Source organism: Magallana gigas, chromosome 5 (genome assembly GCF_963853765.1).
Source record: "Magallana gigas chromosome 5, xbMagGiga1.1, whole genome shotgun sequence".
NCBI lineage: Eukaryota > Metazoa > Mollusca > Bivalvia > Ostreida > Ostreidae > Magallana > Magallana gigas.
In genome coordinates, this window is record NC_088857.1 from 28,304,983 (window position 1) to 28,325,754 (window position 20,772).

At 39.3% G+C, this 20,772-nt stretch overlaps 1 protein-coding gene across 1 annotated transcript in view; it reads right to left on the bottom strand.

Annotated features, from left to right (window-relative positions):
* The window catches only part of LOC105318521 (pneumococcal serine-rich repeat protein), a 35,913-nt gene extending 17,328 nt beyond the window's left edge, over nt 1-18,585 (bottom strand). The window contains exons 1-5 of the mRNA XM_066085184.1: nt 2,671-18,585; nt 2,425-2,588; nt 1,620-1,764; nt 1,332-1,527; nt 594-844 (exon numbers count right to left, since the gene is read on the bottom strand). Coding sequence (XP_065941256.1) covers nt 594-844; nt 1,332-1,527; nt 1,620-1,764; nt 2,425-2,588; nt 2,671-18,585 — 16,671 coding nt within the window. The remainder of the gene's footprint in view (nt 1-593; nt 845-1,331; nt 1,528-1,619; nt 1,765-2,424; nt 2,589-2,670) is intronic.
* Between the last annotated feature and the right edge of the window lie 2,187 nt (nt 18,586-20,772).

Sequence of the window (20,772 nt, forward strand, 5' to 3'; positions counted from 1 at the left end):
CGTTGGTCTACATGTATTTGCATACTTGTTTGTAATAAAATCATTATACAACGACAACATTGTTAACAAGTCAGTGTTTGTATTATTCATTTGAACAAATTGAAATGTAAAGTCTTTCACGAACATGTAAAAGTTTTCCTTGTGTTCAAAGCAACACATCTATTTTTTGAGCATGAAGTCTTTTATATAACAGAATGTTGAATATTAAAATATGATTGGTTAAGACGCAGATTAAAATACATTCTATTACCCTCAGTGTCAACAACACACTTCGCAAAGGGTAACACATTGAATTGTTACACCACTTAAATTATGCGCTTACAGTTCGCCGTAAAAATCGCTTCAATCCTAAAGAAGTAAGTTTCGTTTTGTTTAAAACTAAGAAATTCAGTATATTGAAATAAATATCGCGATTTGGGAGGGTAAGAGTTGAAACCTACACCCTTCGAAAACCACTGTCAACCTCCACTTCGCGTTGGTTGACAATGGTTTTCTCGGGGGTATTAATTTCAACTGTTACCCTTCCAAGCTGGCACTATTTATAAAAATTTATAAAATATTATAATAACTCTTCACAGTGAATATGATCTCACCGCATTTCTTCCAAATGTCATCGTGGCATAACACATTATATTTTTTCTGTTGTCTATTCTGCTGAACATGAATCGTGGGTCGAATCGTAGAAGACCACCATCACACGGGCATTCGATGATTTGTGCCATGTTACTTAGACGATCAGCAACACCGTTTTCCTTGTTTTTAAAACGCCAATTCAGACACTCTCTTTCTTCACTGCTAAGACCTACGTTAGTTGTCATTTTGTAAATCCAAACGCCAGTAGTACCTAAAATTGTTATTTGTAACAGATACATTTTCGAATTAGCGTTAACTGCTGTTTCATCAAAATTTCTTGTTGAATTGATCTAGGGTAGGACATCCTCATAGTAGTACAACTAGTTATAACTTATTGTCTTAACAGAAACGTTGGTTACGAATCTACTTCTCATTAAAAGTGTGATTTACTTAAACCATAAAAAATAATTTCAACAATATTATAAAAACATAATATACACATATATCATGATAATTTGAAGTCAAAACTAAACATTTTAATCAAAATACAAAGAGTTTTAAAGAAATAAATATCAGGTTGTTAATGGTTTTGGAGAAAAAAATACATGCATGTTTTCATTAGGAAAATTATTACATATGGTGACATGTATTTTGCCTTGTATTGCTTTCAAATTATCTCTTAAAATGTTTAATACTAGTATTTCGGAAAATGAAAAAAAAATACTGTAAACTTCATGTTAGGAAATGTTATTAAATACCTGTATTTCCTGGAACGGAACTCATTTGAAAAGCAGCCTGTTGGTTTGAATATGAATTTTTACTGAAAAATTTCCGAAATCTGTAACCCATCGAAATTTTCAAATTTTTGATAGGCCTAAGATTCACGTCAATGTAATTAAACACAACGAAAGTGTTCTTGGCATCCGTGATAAGTAAGCACTGTATGGTTATTTTCTGTAAACGAATAAAAGAAATACTTTTGCAATGTTTCCATTGACTTACTTACTATTACAATCCACAATGTATAATTTGTATAGATAACACACCTGAGATTTATCTGCAAACAATGACATTTCTGTCCACGTGATTTTCAAAATCCAGCTTGCCTCAAATTGAGGAAAGTCTTCAGAAAAAAATTCCTTTACGATAGTATTGGCCTTAATTATAACGTCTTTATGGCTATCAATTTCTCTGAAATTTCAATATGCCAAAGTTAATTACAAATATCAACAGTCAATGTTAATCCGATTCAGCACTATGAGCCATTGTATCACTTATTTCTTGGGAATCATTCACAAATTTAGACGCAAAAATGGTCACAAATCTAATTCAAATTAAAGTATTCAAGTCATGATGAAGGATTGCTGTAAGTCTCAACATTTATCCTGTTAAAACTCTTATTTTTTAATATGATTTGTCATTAACATATATAAAATCTATATATTTTATATCTAAATATATAAAACAATAAAAATCTAGGCTCTTGACTTTACATGTTTTTTTTCTTTTTTCACCCACTTTAGATATTGCGGCGATCGATATATACTTATCTTTGTACGGCTAAGTGTCTTGGTCTTAAAAATACAATATTGCATCTTCGATATTTCTTGTTTTTTTTATTTTAGATATTCAAAGAAATGCTTATGTGATAAACTAATTTTAAATTGACAACTCTAAAGAGTATGGTCAATTTTATTGCATCATTCAAAATCTGCAATATGCTTTACCGACAAGTGTCGTTAACAGTTTACAATTACTTTTGCTCTAAACATTACGAAAATAAACAATCGAGCAATAATGTACATACCAATGAATAGCTAGTGTTAAAGTGACTGATAAATCATTACGTACCGTCTATAAGCTTGGTAAAAAACGCCTGCATTGCTTTGGTGAGTTTTCAAATCTGTCCAAAATGGACAGATTATTTTTTGTTTGCTGATATCAACTGAATTCATTTCACGAATAGAAAGACTATTATAAGCTTCGTCTAATCCAATAATTCCATTTGTGCCAATCTGGAAAAAAGATAATTTGGACATTTAAAGAAAAAAAATAATTTGTACATTTAAATAATTTTAGACAGATTTAATTACATACAAACACTTGTGAAAATCCACCATCTGAACCATCGCCAATGAATATCTTAGTCGTGCAACTGATACCAGAGGTTATTTTATCATCACCGGTCAGGAGCAAATCTCCGAAGGTAAATCCATACTCAATTGCATATGGTGTTGAGGGATTCCCTAATGTAGTTGTTAAAGGTGCACTTGTTGTGGCAATATTAGTTGCTGGCAAAGAGTTGTTACTAGTCAGTGACAACGTGGTTGAAGTTGTTACAAACGTTGAAACTTGGCTTGATGAGTGAAATGATGTACCACTAGTAACAATATCTGTAACAGGTTCAATGCTTGTTGGCTGGGTCATTGTTATGGTTTCAGTTGTTGAATGTTTTGGACTAGTCGTAGATGGCGCACTGCTTGTTGTTGATGTCTGACCTGTTGTACCAGAAGGGGTGATTGTTCCTACATCTATTGTAGTGTCTAGAGTGCTGCTTGACATTGAAGATGTGGAAGGCAAAGTGCTGGAGTCAAACCTTGTGCTCATGGTTTGTTCAGATGGAGATGTGGTTGTTGTATCCATAGAAGTGGTTGATATTGGTTTTGCACTTGATGAGTCTGTTTTGGAGTCAGTAGGTATTGTTGATTCACTAGATACTGTAGTTTCTGTAGTCTGCTCGCCTGATGCAAGAGTTGATGAGTCCAATGATGTGCTACTAGTAGTCATATCTGTACTTGGTACAATGCTTGCTGACTGTGCCATTGTTGAAGTTTCAGTTGTTGAATGTTCTGGACTAATCGTAGATGGTGCAATGCTTGTTATTAATGTCTGACCTGTTGTACCAGAAGGGTTGGCTGTTCCTACATCTGTTGTAGTGTCTACAGTGCTGCTTGACATTGAAGATGTCGAAGGCAAAGTGCTGGAGTCAGAACCTGTGCTCATTGTTTGTTCAGATGGAGATGTGGTTGTTGCCTCCATAGAAGTGGTTGATATTGGTGTTTCACTTGATGAGTCTGTTTGGGAGTCACTAGGTATTGTTGATTCACTAGGTACTATAGTTTCTGTTGTCTGCTCGCCTGATACAAGAGTCGATGAGTCCAAAGATGTGCTACTAGTAGTCATATCTGTATTTGGTACAATGCTTGCTGACTGTGTCATTGTTGAGGTTTCAGTTGTTGAATGTTCTGGACTAGTCGTAGATGGCGCACTGCTTGTTGTTGAAGTCTGACCTGTTGTACCAGAAGGGTAGGCTGTTCCTACATCTGTTGTAGTGTCTAAAGTGCTGCTTGACATTGAAGGTGTCGACGGCGATGTACTGAAGTCAGAACCTGTGCTCATTGTTTGTTCAGATGGATATGGGGTTGTTGACTCCTCAGAAGTGGTTGATATTGGTTTTGCACTTGATGAGTCTGTTTTGGAGTCAGTAGGTATTGTTGATTCACTAGATACGGTAGTTTCTGTAGTCTGCTCGCCTGATACAAGAGTCGATGAGTCTAAAGATGTGCTACTAGTAGTCATATCTGTATTTGGTACAATGCTTGCTGACTGTGTCATTGTTGAGGTTTCATATGTTGAATGTTCTGGATTAATCGTAGATGGTGCAATGCTTGTTGTTAATGTCTGACCTGTTGTTCCAGAAATGGTGGCTGTTCCAACATCTGTTGTAGTGTCTAGAGTGCTGCTTGACATTGAAGATGTCGAAGGCACTTGGCTGGAATCAGAACCTATGCTCATTGTTTGTTCAGATGGAGATGGGGTTGTTGACTCCTCAGAAGTGGTTGACATTGGTGTTGCACTTGATGAGTCTGTTTTGGAGTCAGTAGGTATTGTTGATTCACTAGATCCGGTAGTTTCTGTAGTCTGCTCGCCTGATACAAGAGTTAATGAGTCCAAAGGTGTGCTACTAGTAGTCATATCTGTACTTGGTACAATGCTTGCTGACTGTGTCGTTGTTGAGGTTTCAGTTGTTGAATGTTCTGGACTAGTTATAGATGTCAAACTGCTGGTTGTTGATGTCTGACTTGTTGTATTAGAAGGGAAGGTGGCTGTTCCTACATCTGTTGTAGTGTCTAAAGTGCTGCTTGACATTGAAGATGTCGACGGCGAAGTGCTGGAGTCAGAACCTGTGCTCATTGTTTGTTCAGATGGAGATGTGGTTGTTGGCTCCATAGAAGTGGTTGATATTGGTGATGCACTTGATGAGTCTGTTTGGGAGTCAGAAGGTATTGTTGATTCACTAGATCCGGTAGTTACTGTAGTCTGCTCGCCTGATACAAGAGTTAATGAGTCCAAAGGTGTGCTACTAGTAGTCATATCTGTACTTGGTACAATGCTTGCTGACTGTGTCATTGTTAAGGTTTCAGTTGTTGAATGTTCTGGACTAGTTATAGATGTCAAACTGCTGGTTGTTGATGTCTGACTTGTTGTATTAGAAGGGAAGGTGGCTGTTCCTACATCTGTTGTAGTGTCTAAAGTGCTGCTTGACATTGAAGATGTCGAAGGCGAAGTGCTGGAGTCAGAACCTGTGCTCATTGTTTGTTCAGATGGAGATGTGGTTGTTGCCTCCATAGAAGTGGTTGATATTGGTGTTTCACTTGATGACTCTGTTTGGGAGTCACTAGGTATTGTTGATTCACTAGGTATTGTAGTTTCTGTTGTCTGCTCGCCTGATACAAGAGTCGATGAGTCCAAAGGTGTGCTACTAGTAGTCATATCTGTACTTGGTACAATGCTTGCTGACTGTGTCATTGTTGAGGTTTCAGTTGTTGAATGTTCTGGACTAGTTATAGATGTCAAACTGCTGGTTGTTGATGCCTGACCTGTTGTATTAGAAGGGAAGGTGGCTGTTCCTACATCTGTTGTAGTGTCTACAGTGCTGCTTGACATTGAAGATGTCGACGGCGATGTACTTGAATCGGAACCTGTGCTCATTGTTTGTTCAGATGGAGATGGGGTTGTTGACTCCTCGGAAGTGGTTGACATTGGTGTTGCACTTGATGAGTCTGTTTTGGAGTCAGTAGGTATTGTTGATTCACTAGATACGGTAGTTTCTGTAGTCTGCTTGCCTGATACAAGAATCGATGAGTCCAAAGGTGTGCTACTAGTAGTCATATCTGTACTTGGTACAATGCTTGCGGACTGCGTCATTGTTGGGGTATCAGTTGGTGAATGTTCTGCAGTAGTTATAAATGTCAAACCGCTGGTTGTTGATGTCTGACTTGTTGTATCAGAAGGGGTGGTGGCTGTTCCTACACCTGTTGTAGTGTCTAAAGTGCTGCTTGATATTGAACTTGTCGATGGCGAAGTGCTGGAGTCAGAACCTGTGCTCATTGTTTGTTCAGATGGAGATGTGGTTGTTGGCTCCATAGAAGTGGTTGATATTGGTGTTGCACTTGATGACTCTGTTTGGGAGTCAGTAGGTATTGTTGATTCAGTAGATCCGGTAGTTTCTGTAGTCTGCTCACCTGATACAAGAGTCGATGAGTCCAAAGGTGTGCTACTAGTAGTCATATATGTACTTGGTACAATCCTTGCTGACTGTGTCATTGTTGAGGTTCCAGTTGTTGAATGTTCTGGACTAGTTATAGATGTCAAACTGCTGGTTGTTGATGTCTGACTTGTTGTATTAGAAGGGGTGGTGGCTGTTCTTACATCTGTTGTAGTGTCTAAAGTGCTGCTTGACATTGAAGATGTCGACGGCGATGTACTTGAATCGGAACCTGTGCTCATTGTTTGTTCAGATGGAGATGGGGTTGTTGACTCCTCGGAAGTGGTTGACATTGGTGTTGCACTTGATGAGTCTGTTTTGGAGTCAGTAGGTATTGTTGATTCACTAGATACGGTAGTTTCTGTAGTCTGCTTGCCTGATACAAGAATCGATGAGTCCAAAGGTGTGCTACTAGTAGTCATATCTGTACTTGGTACAATGCTTGCGGACTGCGTCATTGTTGGGGTATCAGTTGGTGAATGTTCTGCAGTAGTTATAAATGTCAAACCGCTGGTTGTTGATGTCTGACTTGTTGTATCAGAAGGGGTGGTGGCTGTTCCTACAACTGTTGTAGTGTCTAAAGTGCTGCTTGATATTGAACTTTTCGATGGCGAAGTGCTGGAGTCAGAACCTGTGCTCATTGTTTGTTCAGATGGAGATGTGGTTGTTGGCTCCATAGAAGTGGTTGATATTGGTGTTGCACTTGATGACTCTGTTTGGGAGTCAGTAGGTATTGTTGATTCACTAGATCCGGTAGTTTCTGTAGTCTGCTCACCTGATACAAGAGTCGATAAGTCCAAAGGTGTGCTACTAGTATTCATATCTGTATTTGGTACAATGCTTGCTGACTGTGTCATTGTTGAGGTTTCAGATGTTGAATGTTCTGGATTAATCGTAGATGGTGTAATGCTTGGTGTTAAAGTCTGACCTGTTGTACCAGAAAGGTTGGCTGTTCCTACATCTGTTGTAGTGTCTAAAATGCTGCTTGACATTGAAGATGTCGACGGCCATGTACTGGAATCGGAACCTGTGCTCATTGTTTGTTCAGATGGAGATGGGGTTGTTGACTCCTCAGAAGTGGTTGACATTGGTTTTGCACTTGATGAGTCTGTTTTGGAGTCAGTAGGTATTGTTGATTCACTAGATCCGGTAGTTTCTGTAGTCTGCTTGCCTGATACAAGAGTCGATATGTCCAAAGGTGTGCTTCTAGCAGTCATATCTGTACTTGGTACAATGCTTGCTGACTGTGTCATTGTTGAGGTTTCAGTTGTTGAATGTTCTGGACTAGTTATAGATGTCAAACTGCTGGTTGTTGATGTCTGACTTGTTGTACTGGAAAAAAAGGTGGCTGTTCCTACATCTGTTGTAGTGTCTAAAGTGCTGCTTGACATTGAAGATGTCGGAGGCGAAGTGCTGGAGTCAGAACCTGTGCTCATTGTTTGTTCAGATGGAGATGTGGTTGTTGCCTCCAAAGAAGTGAATGATATTGGTGTTGCACTTGATGAGTCTGTTTTGGAGTCAGAAGGTATTGTTGATTCACTAGGCGTTGTAGTTTCTGTTGTCTGCTCGCCTGATACAAGAGTCGATGAGTCCAAAGGTGTGCTACTAGTAGTCATATCTGTACTTGGTACAATGCTTGCTAACTGTGTCATTGTTGAAGTTTTAGTTGTTGAATGTTCTGGACTAGTTATAGATGTCAAACTGCTTGTTGTTGATGTCTGACTTGTTGTATTAGAAGGGGTGGTGGCTGTTCTTACATCTGTTTTAGTGTCTAAAGTGCTGCTTGACATTGAAGATGTCGACGGTGAAGTGCTGGAGTCAGAACCTGTGCTCACTGTTTGTTCAGATGGAGATGTGGTTGTTGGCTCCATATAAGTGGTTGATATTGGTGTTGCACTTGATGAGTCTGTTTGGGAGTCAGTTGGTATTGTTGATTCTCTAGGTACTGTAGTTTCTGTTGTCTGCTCGCCTGATACAAGAGTCGATGAGTCCAAAGGTGTGCTACTAGTAGTCATATCCGCACTTGGTACAATGCTTGCTGACTGTGCAATTATTGAGGTTTCAGATGTTGAATGTTCTGGACTAATCGTAGATGGCGCAATGCTTGTTGTTAATGTCTGACCTATTGTACCAGAAAGGGTGGCTGTTCCTACATCTGTTGTAGTGTCTAAAGCGCTGCTTGACATTAAAGATATCGATGGCGATGTACTGGAATTGGAACCAGTGCTCATTGTTTGTTCAGATGGAGATGTGGTTGTTGGCTCCATAGAAGTGGTCGACATTGGTTTTGCACTTGATGAGTCTGTTTTGGAGTCAGTAGGTATTGTTGATTCACTAGATCCGGTAGTTTCTGTAGTCTGCTCGCCTGATACAAGAGTCCATGAGTCCAAATGTGTGCTACTAGTAGTCATATCTGTACTTGGTACAATGCTTGCTGACTGTGTCATTGTTAAGGTTTCAGTTGTTGAATGTTCTGGACTAGTTATAGATGTCAAACTGCTGGTTGTTGATGCCTGACCTGTTGTATTAGAAGGGAAGTTGGCTGTTCCTACATCTGTTGTAGTGTCTAAAGTGCTGCTTGACATTGAAGATGTCGACGGCGAAGTGCTGGAGTCAAAACCTGTGCTCATTGTTTGTTCAGATGGAGATGTGGTTGTTGGCTCCATAGAAGTGGTTGATATTGGTGTTGCACTTGATGACTCTGTTTGGGAGTCAGTAGGTATTGTTGATTCACTAGGTATTGTAGTTTCTGTTGTCTGCTTGCCTGATACAAGAGTCGAATAGTCCAAAGGTGTGCTACTAGTAGTCATATCTGTATTTGGTACAATGCTTCCTGACTGTGCCAATGTTGAGGTTTCGGTTGTTGAATGTTCTGGACTAATCGTAGGTGGTGCACTGCTTGTTGTTAATGTCTGACCTGTTGTACCAGAAAGGGTGGCTGTTCTTACATCTGTTGTAGTGTCTAAAGTGCTGCTTGACATTGAAGATGTCGAAAGCAAAGTGCTGGAGTCAGAACCTGTGCTCATTGTTTGTTCAAATAGAGATGTGGTTGTTGGCTCCATAGAAGTAGTTGATATTGGTATTGCACTTGATGAGTCTATTTGGGAGTCAGTAGGTATTGTTGATTCACTAGATACTGTAGTTTCTATTGTCTGTCCGCCTGATACAAGAGTCGATGAGTCCAAAGATGTGCTACTAGTATTCATATCTGTATTTGGTACAATGCTTGCTGACTGTGTCATTGTTGAGGTTTCAAATGTTGAATGTACTGGACTTATCGTAGATGGCGAACTGCTTGTTGTTAATGTCTGACCTGTTGTACTAGAAGGGTTGGCTGTTTCAACATCTGTTGTAGTGTCTAGAGTGCTGCTTGACGATGAAGATGTCGACAGCGAAGTGCTGGAGTCAAAACCTGTGCTCATTGTTTGTTGAGATGGAGATGTGGTTGTTGGCTCCATAGAAGTGGTTGATATTGGTGTTGCACTTGATGAGTCTGTTTGGGAATCAGTAGGTATTGTTGATTCACTAGGTACTGTAGTTTCTGCTGTCTGCTTGCCTGATACAAGAGTTGATGAGTCCAATGATGTGCTACTAGTAGTCATATCTGTATTTGGTACAATGCTTGCTGACTGTGTCATTGTTGAGGTTTCAAATGTTGAATGTACTGGACTTATCGTAGATTGCGAACGGCTTGTTGTTAATGTCTGACCTGTTGTACCAGTAGGGTTGGCTGTTCCAACATCTGTTGTAGTTTCTAGAGTGCTGCTTGACATTGAAGATGTCGAGGGCAAAGTGCTGGGGTCAGAACCTGTGCTCATTGTTTGTTCAAATAGAGATGTGGTTGTTGGCTCCATAGAAGTAGTTGATATTGGTATTGCACTTGATGAGTCTGTTTGGGAATCAGTAGGTATTGTTGATTCACTAGATACTGTAGTTTCTGTTGTCTGTCCGCCTGATACAAGAGTCGATGAGTCCAAAGATGTGCTACTAGTATTCATATCTGTATTTGGTACAATGCTTGCTGACTGTGTCATTGTTGAGGTTTCAAATGTTGAATGTACTGGACTAATCGTAGATGGCGAACTGCTTGTTGTTAATGTCTGACCTGTTGTACCAGAAGGGTTGGCTTTTTCAACATCTGTTGTAGTGTCTAGAGTGCTGCTTGACGATGAAGATGTCGACAGCGAAGTGCTGGAGTCAAAACCTGTGCTCATTGTTTGTTGAGATGGAGATGTGGTTGTTCGCTCCATAGAAGTGGTTGATATTGGTGTTGCACTTGATGAATCTGTTTGGGAATCAGTAGGTATTGTTGATTCACTAGGTACTGTAGTTTCTGTTGTCTGCTCGCCTGATACAAGAGTCGATGAGTCCAAAGATGTGCTACTAGTATTCATATCTGTATTTGGTACAATGCTTGCTGACTGTGTCATTGTTGAGGTTTCAGTTGTTGAATGTTCTGGATTAATCGTTGATGGTGCAATGCTTGGTGTTAATGTCTGACCTGTTGTTCCAGAAAGGGTAACTGTTTCTACATCTATTGTAGTGTCTACAGTGCTGCTTGACATTGAAGATGTCGAGGGCAAAGTGCTGGAGTCAGAACCTGTGCTCATTGTTTGTTCAGATGGAGATGTGGTTGTTGGCTCCATAGAAGTGGTTGATATTGGTGTTGCACTTGATGAGTCTGTTTTGGAGTCAGTAGGTATTGTTGATTCACTAGATACTGTAGTTTCCGTTGTCTGCTTGCCTGAAACAAGAGTTGATGAGTCCAATGATTTGCTACTAGTAGTCATATCTGTATTTGGTACAATGCTTGCTGACTGTGTCATTGTTGAGGTTTCAGATGTTGAATGTACTGGACTTATCGTAGATGGCGCACTGCTTGTTGTTAATGTCTGATCTGTTTTACCAGAAGGGTTGGCTGTTCCTACATCTGTTGTAGTGTCTAGAGTGCTGCTTGACATTGAAGATGTCGACGGCGAAGTGCTGGAGTCAGAACCCGTGCTCATTGTTTGTTGAGATGGAGATGTGGTTGTTGGCTCCATAGAAGTGGTTGATATTGGTGTTATACTTGATGACTCTGTTTGGGAATCAGTAGGTATTGTTGATTTACTAGATACTGTAGTTTCTGTTGTCTTCTCGCCTGATACAAGAGTCGATGAGTCCAAAGATGTGCTACTAGTAGTCATATCTGTACTTGGTACATTGCTTTCTGACTGTGCCGTTGCTGAGGTTTCAGTTGTTGAATGTTCCGGACTAATCGTAGATGGTGCAATGCTGGTTGTTGATGTCTGACTTGTTGTATCAGAAGGGGTGGTGGCTGTTCCTACATCTGTTGTAGTGTCTAAAGTGCTGCTTGATATTGAAGATGTCGAAAGCAAAGTGCTGGAGTCAGAACCTGTGCTCATTGTTTGTTCAGATGGAGATGTGGTTGTTGGCTCCATAGAAGTGGTTAATATTGGTGTTGCACTTGATGAGTCTATTTGGGAGTCAGTAGGTATTGTTGATTCACTAGATACTGTAGTTTCTATTGTCTGCTTAACTGATACAAGAGTCGATGAGTCCAAAGATGTGCTACTAGTAGTCATATCTGTATTTGGTACAATGCTTGCTGACTGTGTCATTGTTGAGGTTTCAGTTGTTGAATGTTCTGAACTAATCGTAGATGGTGCAATGCTTGTTGTTAATGTATGTCCTATTGTACCAGAAAGGGTTGTTGTTCCTACATCTATTGTAATGTCTAGAGTGCTGCTTGACATTGAAGATGTCGACGGCGAAGTGATGGAGTCAGAACCTATGCTCATTGTTTGTTCAGATGGAGGTGTGGTTGTTGGCTCCATAGAAGTGGTTGATATTGGTGTTGCACTTGATGTGTCTGTTTGGGAATCAGTAGGTATTGTTGATTCACTAGATACTGTTGTTTTTGTTGTCTGTTTGCCTGATACAAAAGTCGAATAGTCCAAAGATGTGCTACTAGTAGTCATATCTGTACTTGGTACAATGCTTGCTGACTGTGCCATTGTTGAGGTTCCAGTTGTTGAATGTTCTGGAGTAATCGTAGATGTCGAACTGCTTGTTGTTAATGTCTGACCTGTTGTACCAGAAGGGTTGGTTGTTCTAACATCTGTTGTAGTGTCTAGAGTGCTGCTTGACATTGAAGATGTCGACGGCGAAGTGCTGGAGTCAGAACCTGTGCTCATTGTTTGTTCAGATGGAGATGTGGTTGTTGGCTCCATAGAAGTAGTTGATATTGGTGTTGCACTTGATGAGTCTATTTTGGAGTCAGTAGGTATTGTTAATTCACTAGATACTGTAGTTTCTGTTGTCTTCTCGCCTGATACAAGAGTCGATGAGTCCAATGATGTGCTACTAGTAGTCATATCTGTATTTGGTACATTGCTTGCTGACTGTGCCATTGTTGAGGTTTCAGTTGTTGAATGTTCTGGACTAATCGTAGATGGTGCAATGCTAGTTGTTAATGTCTGTCCTGTTGTACCAGAAAGGGTTGTTGTTCCTTCATCTATTGTAGTGTCTAGAGTGCTGCTTGACATTGAAGATGTCGACGGCGAAGTGCTGGAGTCAGAACCTATGCTCATTGTTTGTTCAGATGGAGATGTTGTTGTTGGCTCCATAGAAGTTGTTGATATTGGTAATGCACTTGATGAGTATGTTTGGGAATCAGTAGGTATTGTTGATTCACTAGAAACCTTAGTTTGTGTTGTCTGCTCGCCTGATACAAGAGTCGATGAGTCCAAAGATGTGCTACGAGTAATCATATCTGTACTTGGTACAATACTTGCTGACTGTGTCATTGTTGAGGTTTGAGTTGTTGAATGTTCTGGATTAATCGTTGATGGTGCAATGCTTGTTGTTAATGTCTGACCTGTTGTTCCAGAAAGAGTAACTGTTTCTATATCTATTGTAGTGTCTACAGTGCTGCTTGACATTGAAGATGTCGAGGGCAAAGTGCTGGAGTCAGAACCTGTGCTCATTTTTTGTTCAGATGGAGATGTGGTTGTTGCCTCCATAGAAGTGGTTGATATTGGTGTTGCACTTGATGAGTCTGTTTTGGAGTCAAAAAGTATTGTTGATTCACTAGATATTGTAGTTTCTGTTGTCTGTCCGCCTGATACAAGAGTCGATGAGTCCAAAGATGTGCTATTAGTATTCATATCTGTATTTGGTACAATGCTTGCTGACTGTGTCATTGTTGAGGTTTCAGATGTTGAATGTACTGGACTTATCGTAGATGGCGAACTGCTTGTTGTTAATGTCTGACCTGTTGTACCAGAAGGGTTGGCTGTTCCAACATCTGTTGTAGTGTCTAGAGTGCTGCTTGAGGATGACGATGTCGACAGCGAAGTGCTGGAGTCAGAACCTGTGCTCATTGTTTGTTGAGATGGAGATGTGGTTGTTGGCTCAATAGAAGTAGTTGATATTGGTGTTGCACTTGATGAGTCTGTTTGGGAGTCAGTAGGTATTGTTGATTCACTAGATACTGTAGTTTCTGTTGTCTTCTCGCCTGATACAAGAGTCGATGAGTCCAAAGATGTGCTACTAGTAGTCATATCTGTACTTGGTACATTGCTTGCTGACTGTGCCATTGTTGAGGTTTCAGTTGTTGAATGTTCTGGACTAATAGTAGATGGTGCAATGCTGGTTGTTGATGTCTGACTTGTTGTATGAGAAGGGGTGGTGGCTGTTCCTACATCTGTTGTAGTGTCTAAAGTGCTGCTTGACATTGAAGATGTCGAAGGCAAAGTGCTGGAGTCAGAACCTGTGCTCATTGTTTGTTCAAATGGAGATGTGGTTGTTGGCTCCATAGAAGTGGTTGATATTGGTGTTGCACTTGATGAGTCTGTTTTCGTGTCAGTAGGTATTGTTGATTCACTAGAAACTGTAGTTTCTGCTGTCTGCTTGCCTGATACAAGAGTTGATGAGTCCAATGATGTGCTACTAGTAGTCATATCTGTATTTGGTACAATGCTTGCTGACTGTGTCATTGTTGAGGTTTCAAATGTTGAATGTACTGGACTTATCGTAGATTGCGAACGGCTTGTTGTTAATGTCTGACCTGTTGTACCAGAAGGGTTGGCTTTTCCAACATCTGTTGTAGTTTCTAGAGTGCTGCTTGACATTGAAGATGTCGAGGGCAAAGTGCTGGAGTCAGAACCTGTGCTCATTGTTTGTTCAAATAGAGATGTGGTTGTTGGCTCCATAGAAGTAGTTGATATTGGTATTGCACTTGATGAGTCTGTTTGGGAATCAGTAGGTATTGTTGATTCACTAGATACTGTAGTTTCTGTTGTCTGTCCGCCTGATACAAGAGTCGATGAGTCCAAAGATGTGCTACTAGTATTCATATCTGTATTTGGTACAATGCTTGCTGACTGTGTCATTGTTGAGGTTTCAAATGTTGAATGTACTGGACTTATCGTAGATGGCGAACTGCTTGTTGTTAATGTCTGACCTGTTGTACCAGAAGGGTTGGCTTTTTCAACATCTGTTGTAGTGTCTAGAGTGCTGCTTGACGATGAAGATGTCGACAGCGAAGTGCTGGAGTCAAAACCTGTGCTCATTGTTTGTTGAGATGGAGATGTGGTTGTTCGCTCCATAGAAGTGGTTGATATTGGTGTTGCACTTGATGAGTCTGTTTGGGCATCAGTAGGTATTGTTGATTCACTAGGTACTGTAGTTTCTGTTGTCTGCTCGCCTGATACAAGAGTCGATGAGTCCAAAGATGTGCTACTAGTATTCATATCTGTATTTGGTACAATGCTTGCTGACTGTGTCATTGTTGAGGTTTCAGTTGTTGAATGTTCTGGATTAATCGTTGATGGTGCAATGCTTGGTGTTAATGTCTGACCTGTTATTCCAGAAAGGGTAACTGTTTCTACATCTATTGTAGTGTCTACAGTGCTGCTTGACATTGAAGATGTCGAGGGCAAAGTGCTGGAGTCAGAACCTGTGCTCATTGTTTGTTCAGATGGAGATGTGGTTGTTGGCTCCATAGAAGTGGTTGATATTGGTGTTGCACTTGATGAGTCTGTTTTGGAGTCAGTAGGTATTGTTGATTCACTAGATACTGTAGTTTCCGTTGTCTGCTTGCCTGATACAAGAGTTGATGAGTCCAATGATTTGCTACTAGTAGTCATATCTGTATTTGGTACAATGCTTGCTGACTGTGTCATTGTTGAGGTTTCAGATGTTGAATGTACTGGACTTATCGTAGATGGCGCACTGCTTGTTGTTAATGTCTGATCTGTTTTACCAGAAGGGTTGGCTGTTCCTACATCTGTTGTAGTGTCTAGAGTGCTGCTTGACATTGAAGATGTCGACGGCGAAGTGCTGGAGTCAGAACCCGTGCTCATTGTTTGTTCAGATGGAGATGTGGTTGTTGGCTCCATAGAAGTGGTTGATATTGGTGTTATACTTGATGACTCTGTTTGGGAATCAGTAGGTATTGTTGATTTACTAGATACTGTAGTTTCTGTTGTCTTCTCGCCTGATACAAGAGTCGATGAGTCCAAAGATGTGCTACTAGTAGTCATATCTGTATTTAGTACAATGCTTGCTGACTGTGCCATTGTTGAGGTTTCAGTTGTTGAATGTTCTGGACTAATCGTAGATGGTGGAATCCTTGTTGTTAATGTATGTCCTGTTGTACCAGAAAGGGTTGTTGTTCCTACATCTATTGTAGTGTCTAGAGTGCTGCTTGACATTGAAGATGTCGACGGCGAAGTGCTGGAGTTAGAACCTATGCTCATTGTTTTTTCAGATGGAGATGTGGTTGTTGGCTCCATAGAAGTGGTTGATATTGGTGTTGCACTTGATGAGTCTGTTTGGGAATCAGTAGGTATTGTTGATTCACTAGAAACCTTAGTTTGTTTTGTCTGCTTGCCTGATACAAGAGTCGATGAGTCCAAAGATGTGCTACTAGTATTCATATCTGTATTTGGTACAATGCTTGCTGACTGTGTCATTGTTGAGGTTTGAGTTGTTGAATGTTCTGGATTAATCGTTGATGGTGCAGTGCTTGTTGTTAATGTCTGACCTGTTGTTCCAGAAAGGGTAACTGTTTCTACATCTATTGTAGTGTCTACAGTGCTGCTTGACATTGAAGATGTCGAGGGCAAAGTGCTGGAGTCAGAACCTGTGCTCATTGTTTGTTCAGATGGAGATGTGGTTGTTGGCTCCATAGAAGTGGTTGATATTGGTGTTGCACTTGATGAGTCTGTTTTGGAGTCAGTAGGTATTGTTGATTCACTAGATACTGTAGTTTCTGTTGTCTGCTTGCCTGATACAAGAGTTGATGAGTCCAATGATGTGCTACTAGTAGTCATATCTGTATTTGGTACAATGCTTGCTGACTGTGTCATTGTTGAGGTTTCAGATGTTGAATGTACTGGACTTATCGTAGATGGCGCACTGCTTGTTGTTAATGTCTGATCTGTTTTACCAGAAGGGTTGGCTGTTCCTACATCTGTTGTAGTGTCTAGAGTGCTGCTTGACATTGAAGATGTCGACGGCGAAGTGCTGGAGTCAGAACCCGTGCTCATTGTTTGTTCAGATGGAGATGTGGTTGTTGGCTCCATAGAAGTGGTTGATATTGGTGTTGCACTTGATGACTCTGTTTGGGAATCAGTAGGTATTGTTGATTTACTAGATACTGTAGTTTCTGTTGTCTTCTCGCCTGATACAAGAGTCGATGAGTCCAAAGATGTGCTACTAGTAGTCATATATGTATTTGGTACAATGCTTGCTGACTTTGTCATTGTTGAGGTTTCAGTTGTTGAATGTTCTGGATTAATCGTTGATGGTGCAATGCTTGGTGTTAATGTCTGACCTGTTATTCCAGAAAGGGTAACTGTTTCTACATCTATTGTAGTGTCTACAGTGCTGCTTGACATTGAAGATGTCGAGGGCAAAGTGCTGGAGTCAGAACCTGTGCTCATTGTTTGTTCAGATGGAGATGTGGTTGTTGGCTCCATAGAAGTGGTTGATATTGGTGTTGCACTTGATGAGTCTGTTTTGGAGTCAGTAGGTATTGTTGATTCACTAGATACTGTAGTTTCTGTTGTCTGCTTGCCTGATACAAGAGTTGATGAGTCCAATGATGTGCTACTAGTAGTCATATCTGTATTTGGTACAATGCTTGCTGACTGTGTCATTGTTGAGGTTTCAGATGTTGAATGTACTGGACTTATCGTAGATGGCGCACTGCTTGTTGTTAATGTCTGATCTGTTTTACCAGAAGGGTTGGCTGTTCCTACATCTGTTGTAGTGTCTAGAGTGCTGCTTGACATTGAAGATGTCGACGGCGAAGTGCTGGAGTCAGAACCCGTGCTCATTGTTTGTTCAGATGGAGATGTGGTTGTTGGCTCCATAGAAGTGGTTGATATTGGTGTTGCACTTGATGACTCTGTTTGGGAATCAGTAGGTATTGTTGATTTACTAGATACTGTAGTTTCTGTTGTCTTCTCGCCTGATACAAGAGTCGATGAGTCCAAAGATGTGCTACTAGTAGTCATATCTGTATTTAGTACAATGCTTGCTGACTGTGCCATTGTTGAGGTTTCAGTTGTTGAATGTTCTGGACTAATCGTAGATGGTGGAATCCTTGTTGTTAATGTATGTCCTGTTGTACCAGAAAGGGTTGTTGTTCCTACATCTATTGTAGTGTCTAGAGTGCTGCTTGACATTGAAGATGTCGACGGCGAAGTGCTGGAGTTAGAACCTGTGCTCATTGTTTTTTCAGATGGAGATGTGGTTGTTGGCTCCATAGAAGTGGTTGATATTGGTGTTGCACTTGATGAGTCTGTTTGGGAATCAGTAGGTATTGTTGATTCACTAGAAACCTTAGTTTGTTTTGTCTGCTTGCCTGATACAAGAGTCGATGAGTCCAAAGATGTGCTACTAGTATTCATATCTGTATTTGGTACAATGCTTGCTGACTGTGTCATTGTTGAGGTTTGAGTTGTTGAATGTTCTGGATTAATCGTTGATGGTGCAGTGCTTGTTGTTAATGTCTGACCTGTTGTTCCAGAAAGGGTAACTGTTTCTATATCTATTGTAGTGTCTACAGTGCTGCTTGACATTGAAGATGTCGAGGGCAAAGTGCTGGAATCAGAACCTGTGCTCATTGTTTGTTCAGATGGAGATGTGGTTGTTGGCTCCATAGAAGTGGTTGATATTGGTGTTGTACTTGATGAGTCTGTTTTGGAGTCAGTAGGTATTGTTGATTCACTAGATACTGTAGTTTCTGTTGTCTGCTCGCCTGATACAAGAGTCGATGAGTCCAAAGGTGTGCTATTAGTAGTCATATCTGTATTTGGTACAATGCTTGCTGGCTGTGTCATTGTTGAGGTTTCATTTGTTGAATGTTCTGGACTAATCGTAGATGGTGCAATGCTTGTTGTTAATGTCTGACCTGTTGTACCAGAAGGGGTTGTTGTTCCTACATCCATTGTAGTGTATAAAGTGCTGCTTGACATTGAAGATGTCGAAGGCAAAGTGTTGGAGTATTTTGAAATATTTTTTGTTGAGTCTATTTGTATTTCGTCATTAGACCTTACGATTTGTGCGGTTTTTATTGTCATCAAAAGAATGCATACATACTGTAAACTCTTCATTTTAGGTCAGTGTTGCAATCATTATATTTGCCTTCAATTCCTAAACCTGGAATATGAATCATATAGACATTCAAGCCACTGTTTATGGTTTTCTTATTTTGCAAATATATACATGGTAAATGTGAACGTGTGATATTTCATAAGAAAACAATGTACTTGTAATCAAACGGCTAACTTATCATTGATTGTTTTCCCCATTGTATAGATTTATAATGGTTACTTTCTAATCGAAAATATTTTTTCTCAAACTATTCTCTGTAAAATATCTACGTGAAGAAGAATTAAGAAAAACACAGTCACAGATTTTGTTTTTATAAGTTATAATTAAAGCTCAAGAATGAAAACCACATTGGCCGTTTGTCTGTATTTCAGTCCGTATGCCTGTCAAACAGCTACAAAATTTATGTTGTTTCGTAATAACTCTAGAAGTGTTCAACATAACAATAATGAACCACCTTATTTGATATGCTAATCAAATCAATCTGTATCGTAGAACGTTACTTGCCTACGTGGCAATATGACGCGCGTGCAAAACTTATTAACCATTTTGACGTTGTGTTTAACTTGTACACAATCAAACGTTAGTTTTAAAAAATAATGTGCTTTGTTTTCAAATCTAAGTCGTATACAATCAAATTACAAGGAATAAATTTAATTTCTAACAATGTTATACGTGTATGACTTAACATTGAATAGGCTTTTTTAACTGGTTAGCAGTATATAATTAAAGCGTAAATTGTCCCAAGTAATGAATGTATTAAGTATACAATAGGTAAAATTTAGACTTTAGAAATAACGAAAAGACATAGGCAATTAAGAAAAAAGACTCCAAAAATGTTGATGTCATATCACGTTGTCTCTTTTTAATGTATTTGGCATCGTAACGTGAAGAAAAATTACTATCGGTTTTGGTGTACTTCATCAGCATCGCTATACAAATTTTAGACACCGTATGCGGCATTTTGGAGAAAGATTTAAATCAACTAAGTGCATTGCTTTGACAATTAGTTAGCATTAGTTAAGAGTTGAATAAATGTACAATATTCAAATTACAATAACACAATATTTTCATTTGCAAATAAAGTTCAATCTACAAATCTAAAGAAGAGTAAAAACGTTAATCTAAACGCTTCAAGAAGTTTTCAAAGGATTTAATCCCGTGACTAACCAAGTCCATATCTCGGTAATCATCATAACATTGCTTTTTTTCTTAATTCTATTGGATTTGTTGTTTAGTCCGTATTACATACCACTTTTGTAGATAAAAAGATCTGTTCCATTAAGAATTGGGTCAACACTGGATGAAGTATATTTGCATTAAGGGGAATAAAGCATCACTTTCTCGTGACAATCCACTATGAGTCCATCTTTAACTTTTAAATTAGTTAGTGTTTTAGATTACACAACCATGCTTAGGTTTCTTCATTTTTGAACTTAAAGTTTACATACATGTATTTAGACAATATTTTTCTGCTTGCTCTACAACTTGTTTCCAGTGTAGTTTTCACTCTAGAGTTATGGCATGTTGAGAGTGTGTTCTAATCCGACAACCCATTTTCATCCTCTAAAATTATGATATTGATTGATTATTGGATTCGTGTTTATTATCAATATGAATATATAGTGTATATATATATAGTAGAAAACATTCCGAGATAAGGAGTCATTTTGTTAATCTTACCAGTAAGGACTGTTATAAATATTCAAAATCAACTTTTTCAACATAAGACAATTTTACCGTTTTATCTTAAATATGACTAATTCATCCTTTTAAATAATATAATTATTTAGATACTTAAATTCAATTGCTGTATCACAGGAAACTTTTAACTTTTTGTTTCCATTTGTAAAGTCCAACAAAAATTCATTAAAAGCAAGAAAATCACAAGTTGGGAAACAACAGCAATCAACAATGGTTATCAGAACATGTTTTAGCTTAGTTTAATATTAAGTCAGCAAGATATGTCGAACGGAAGTAATATGAAAGCGTTTTGGTTTATTTTTTGAGTGTCAAATATTTGG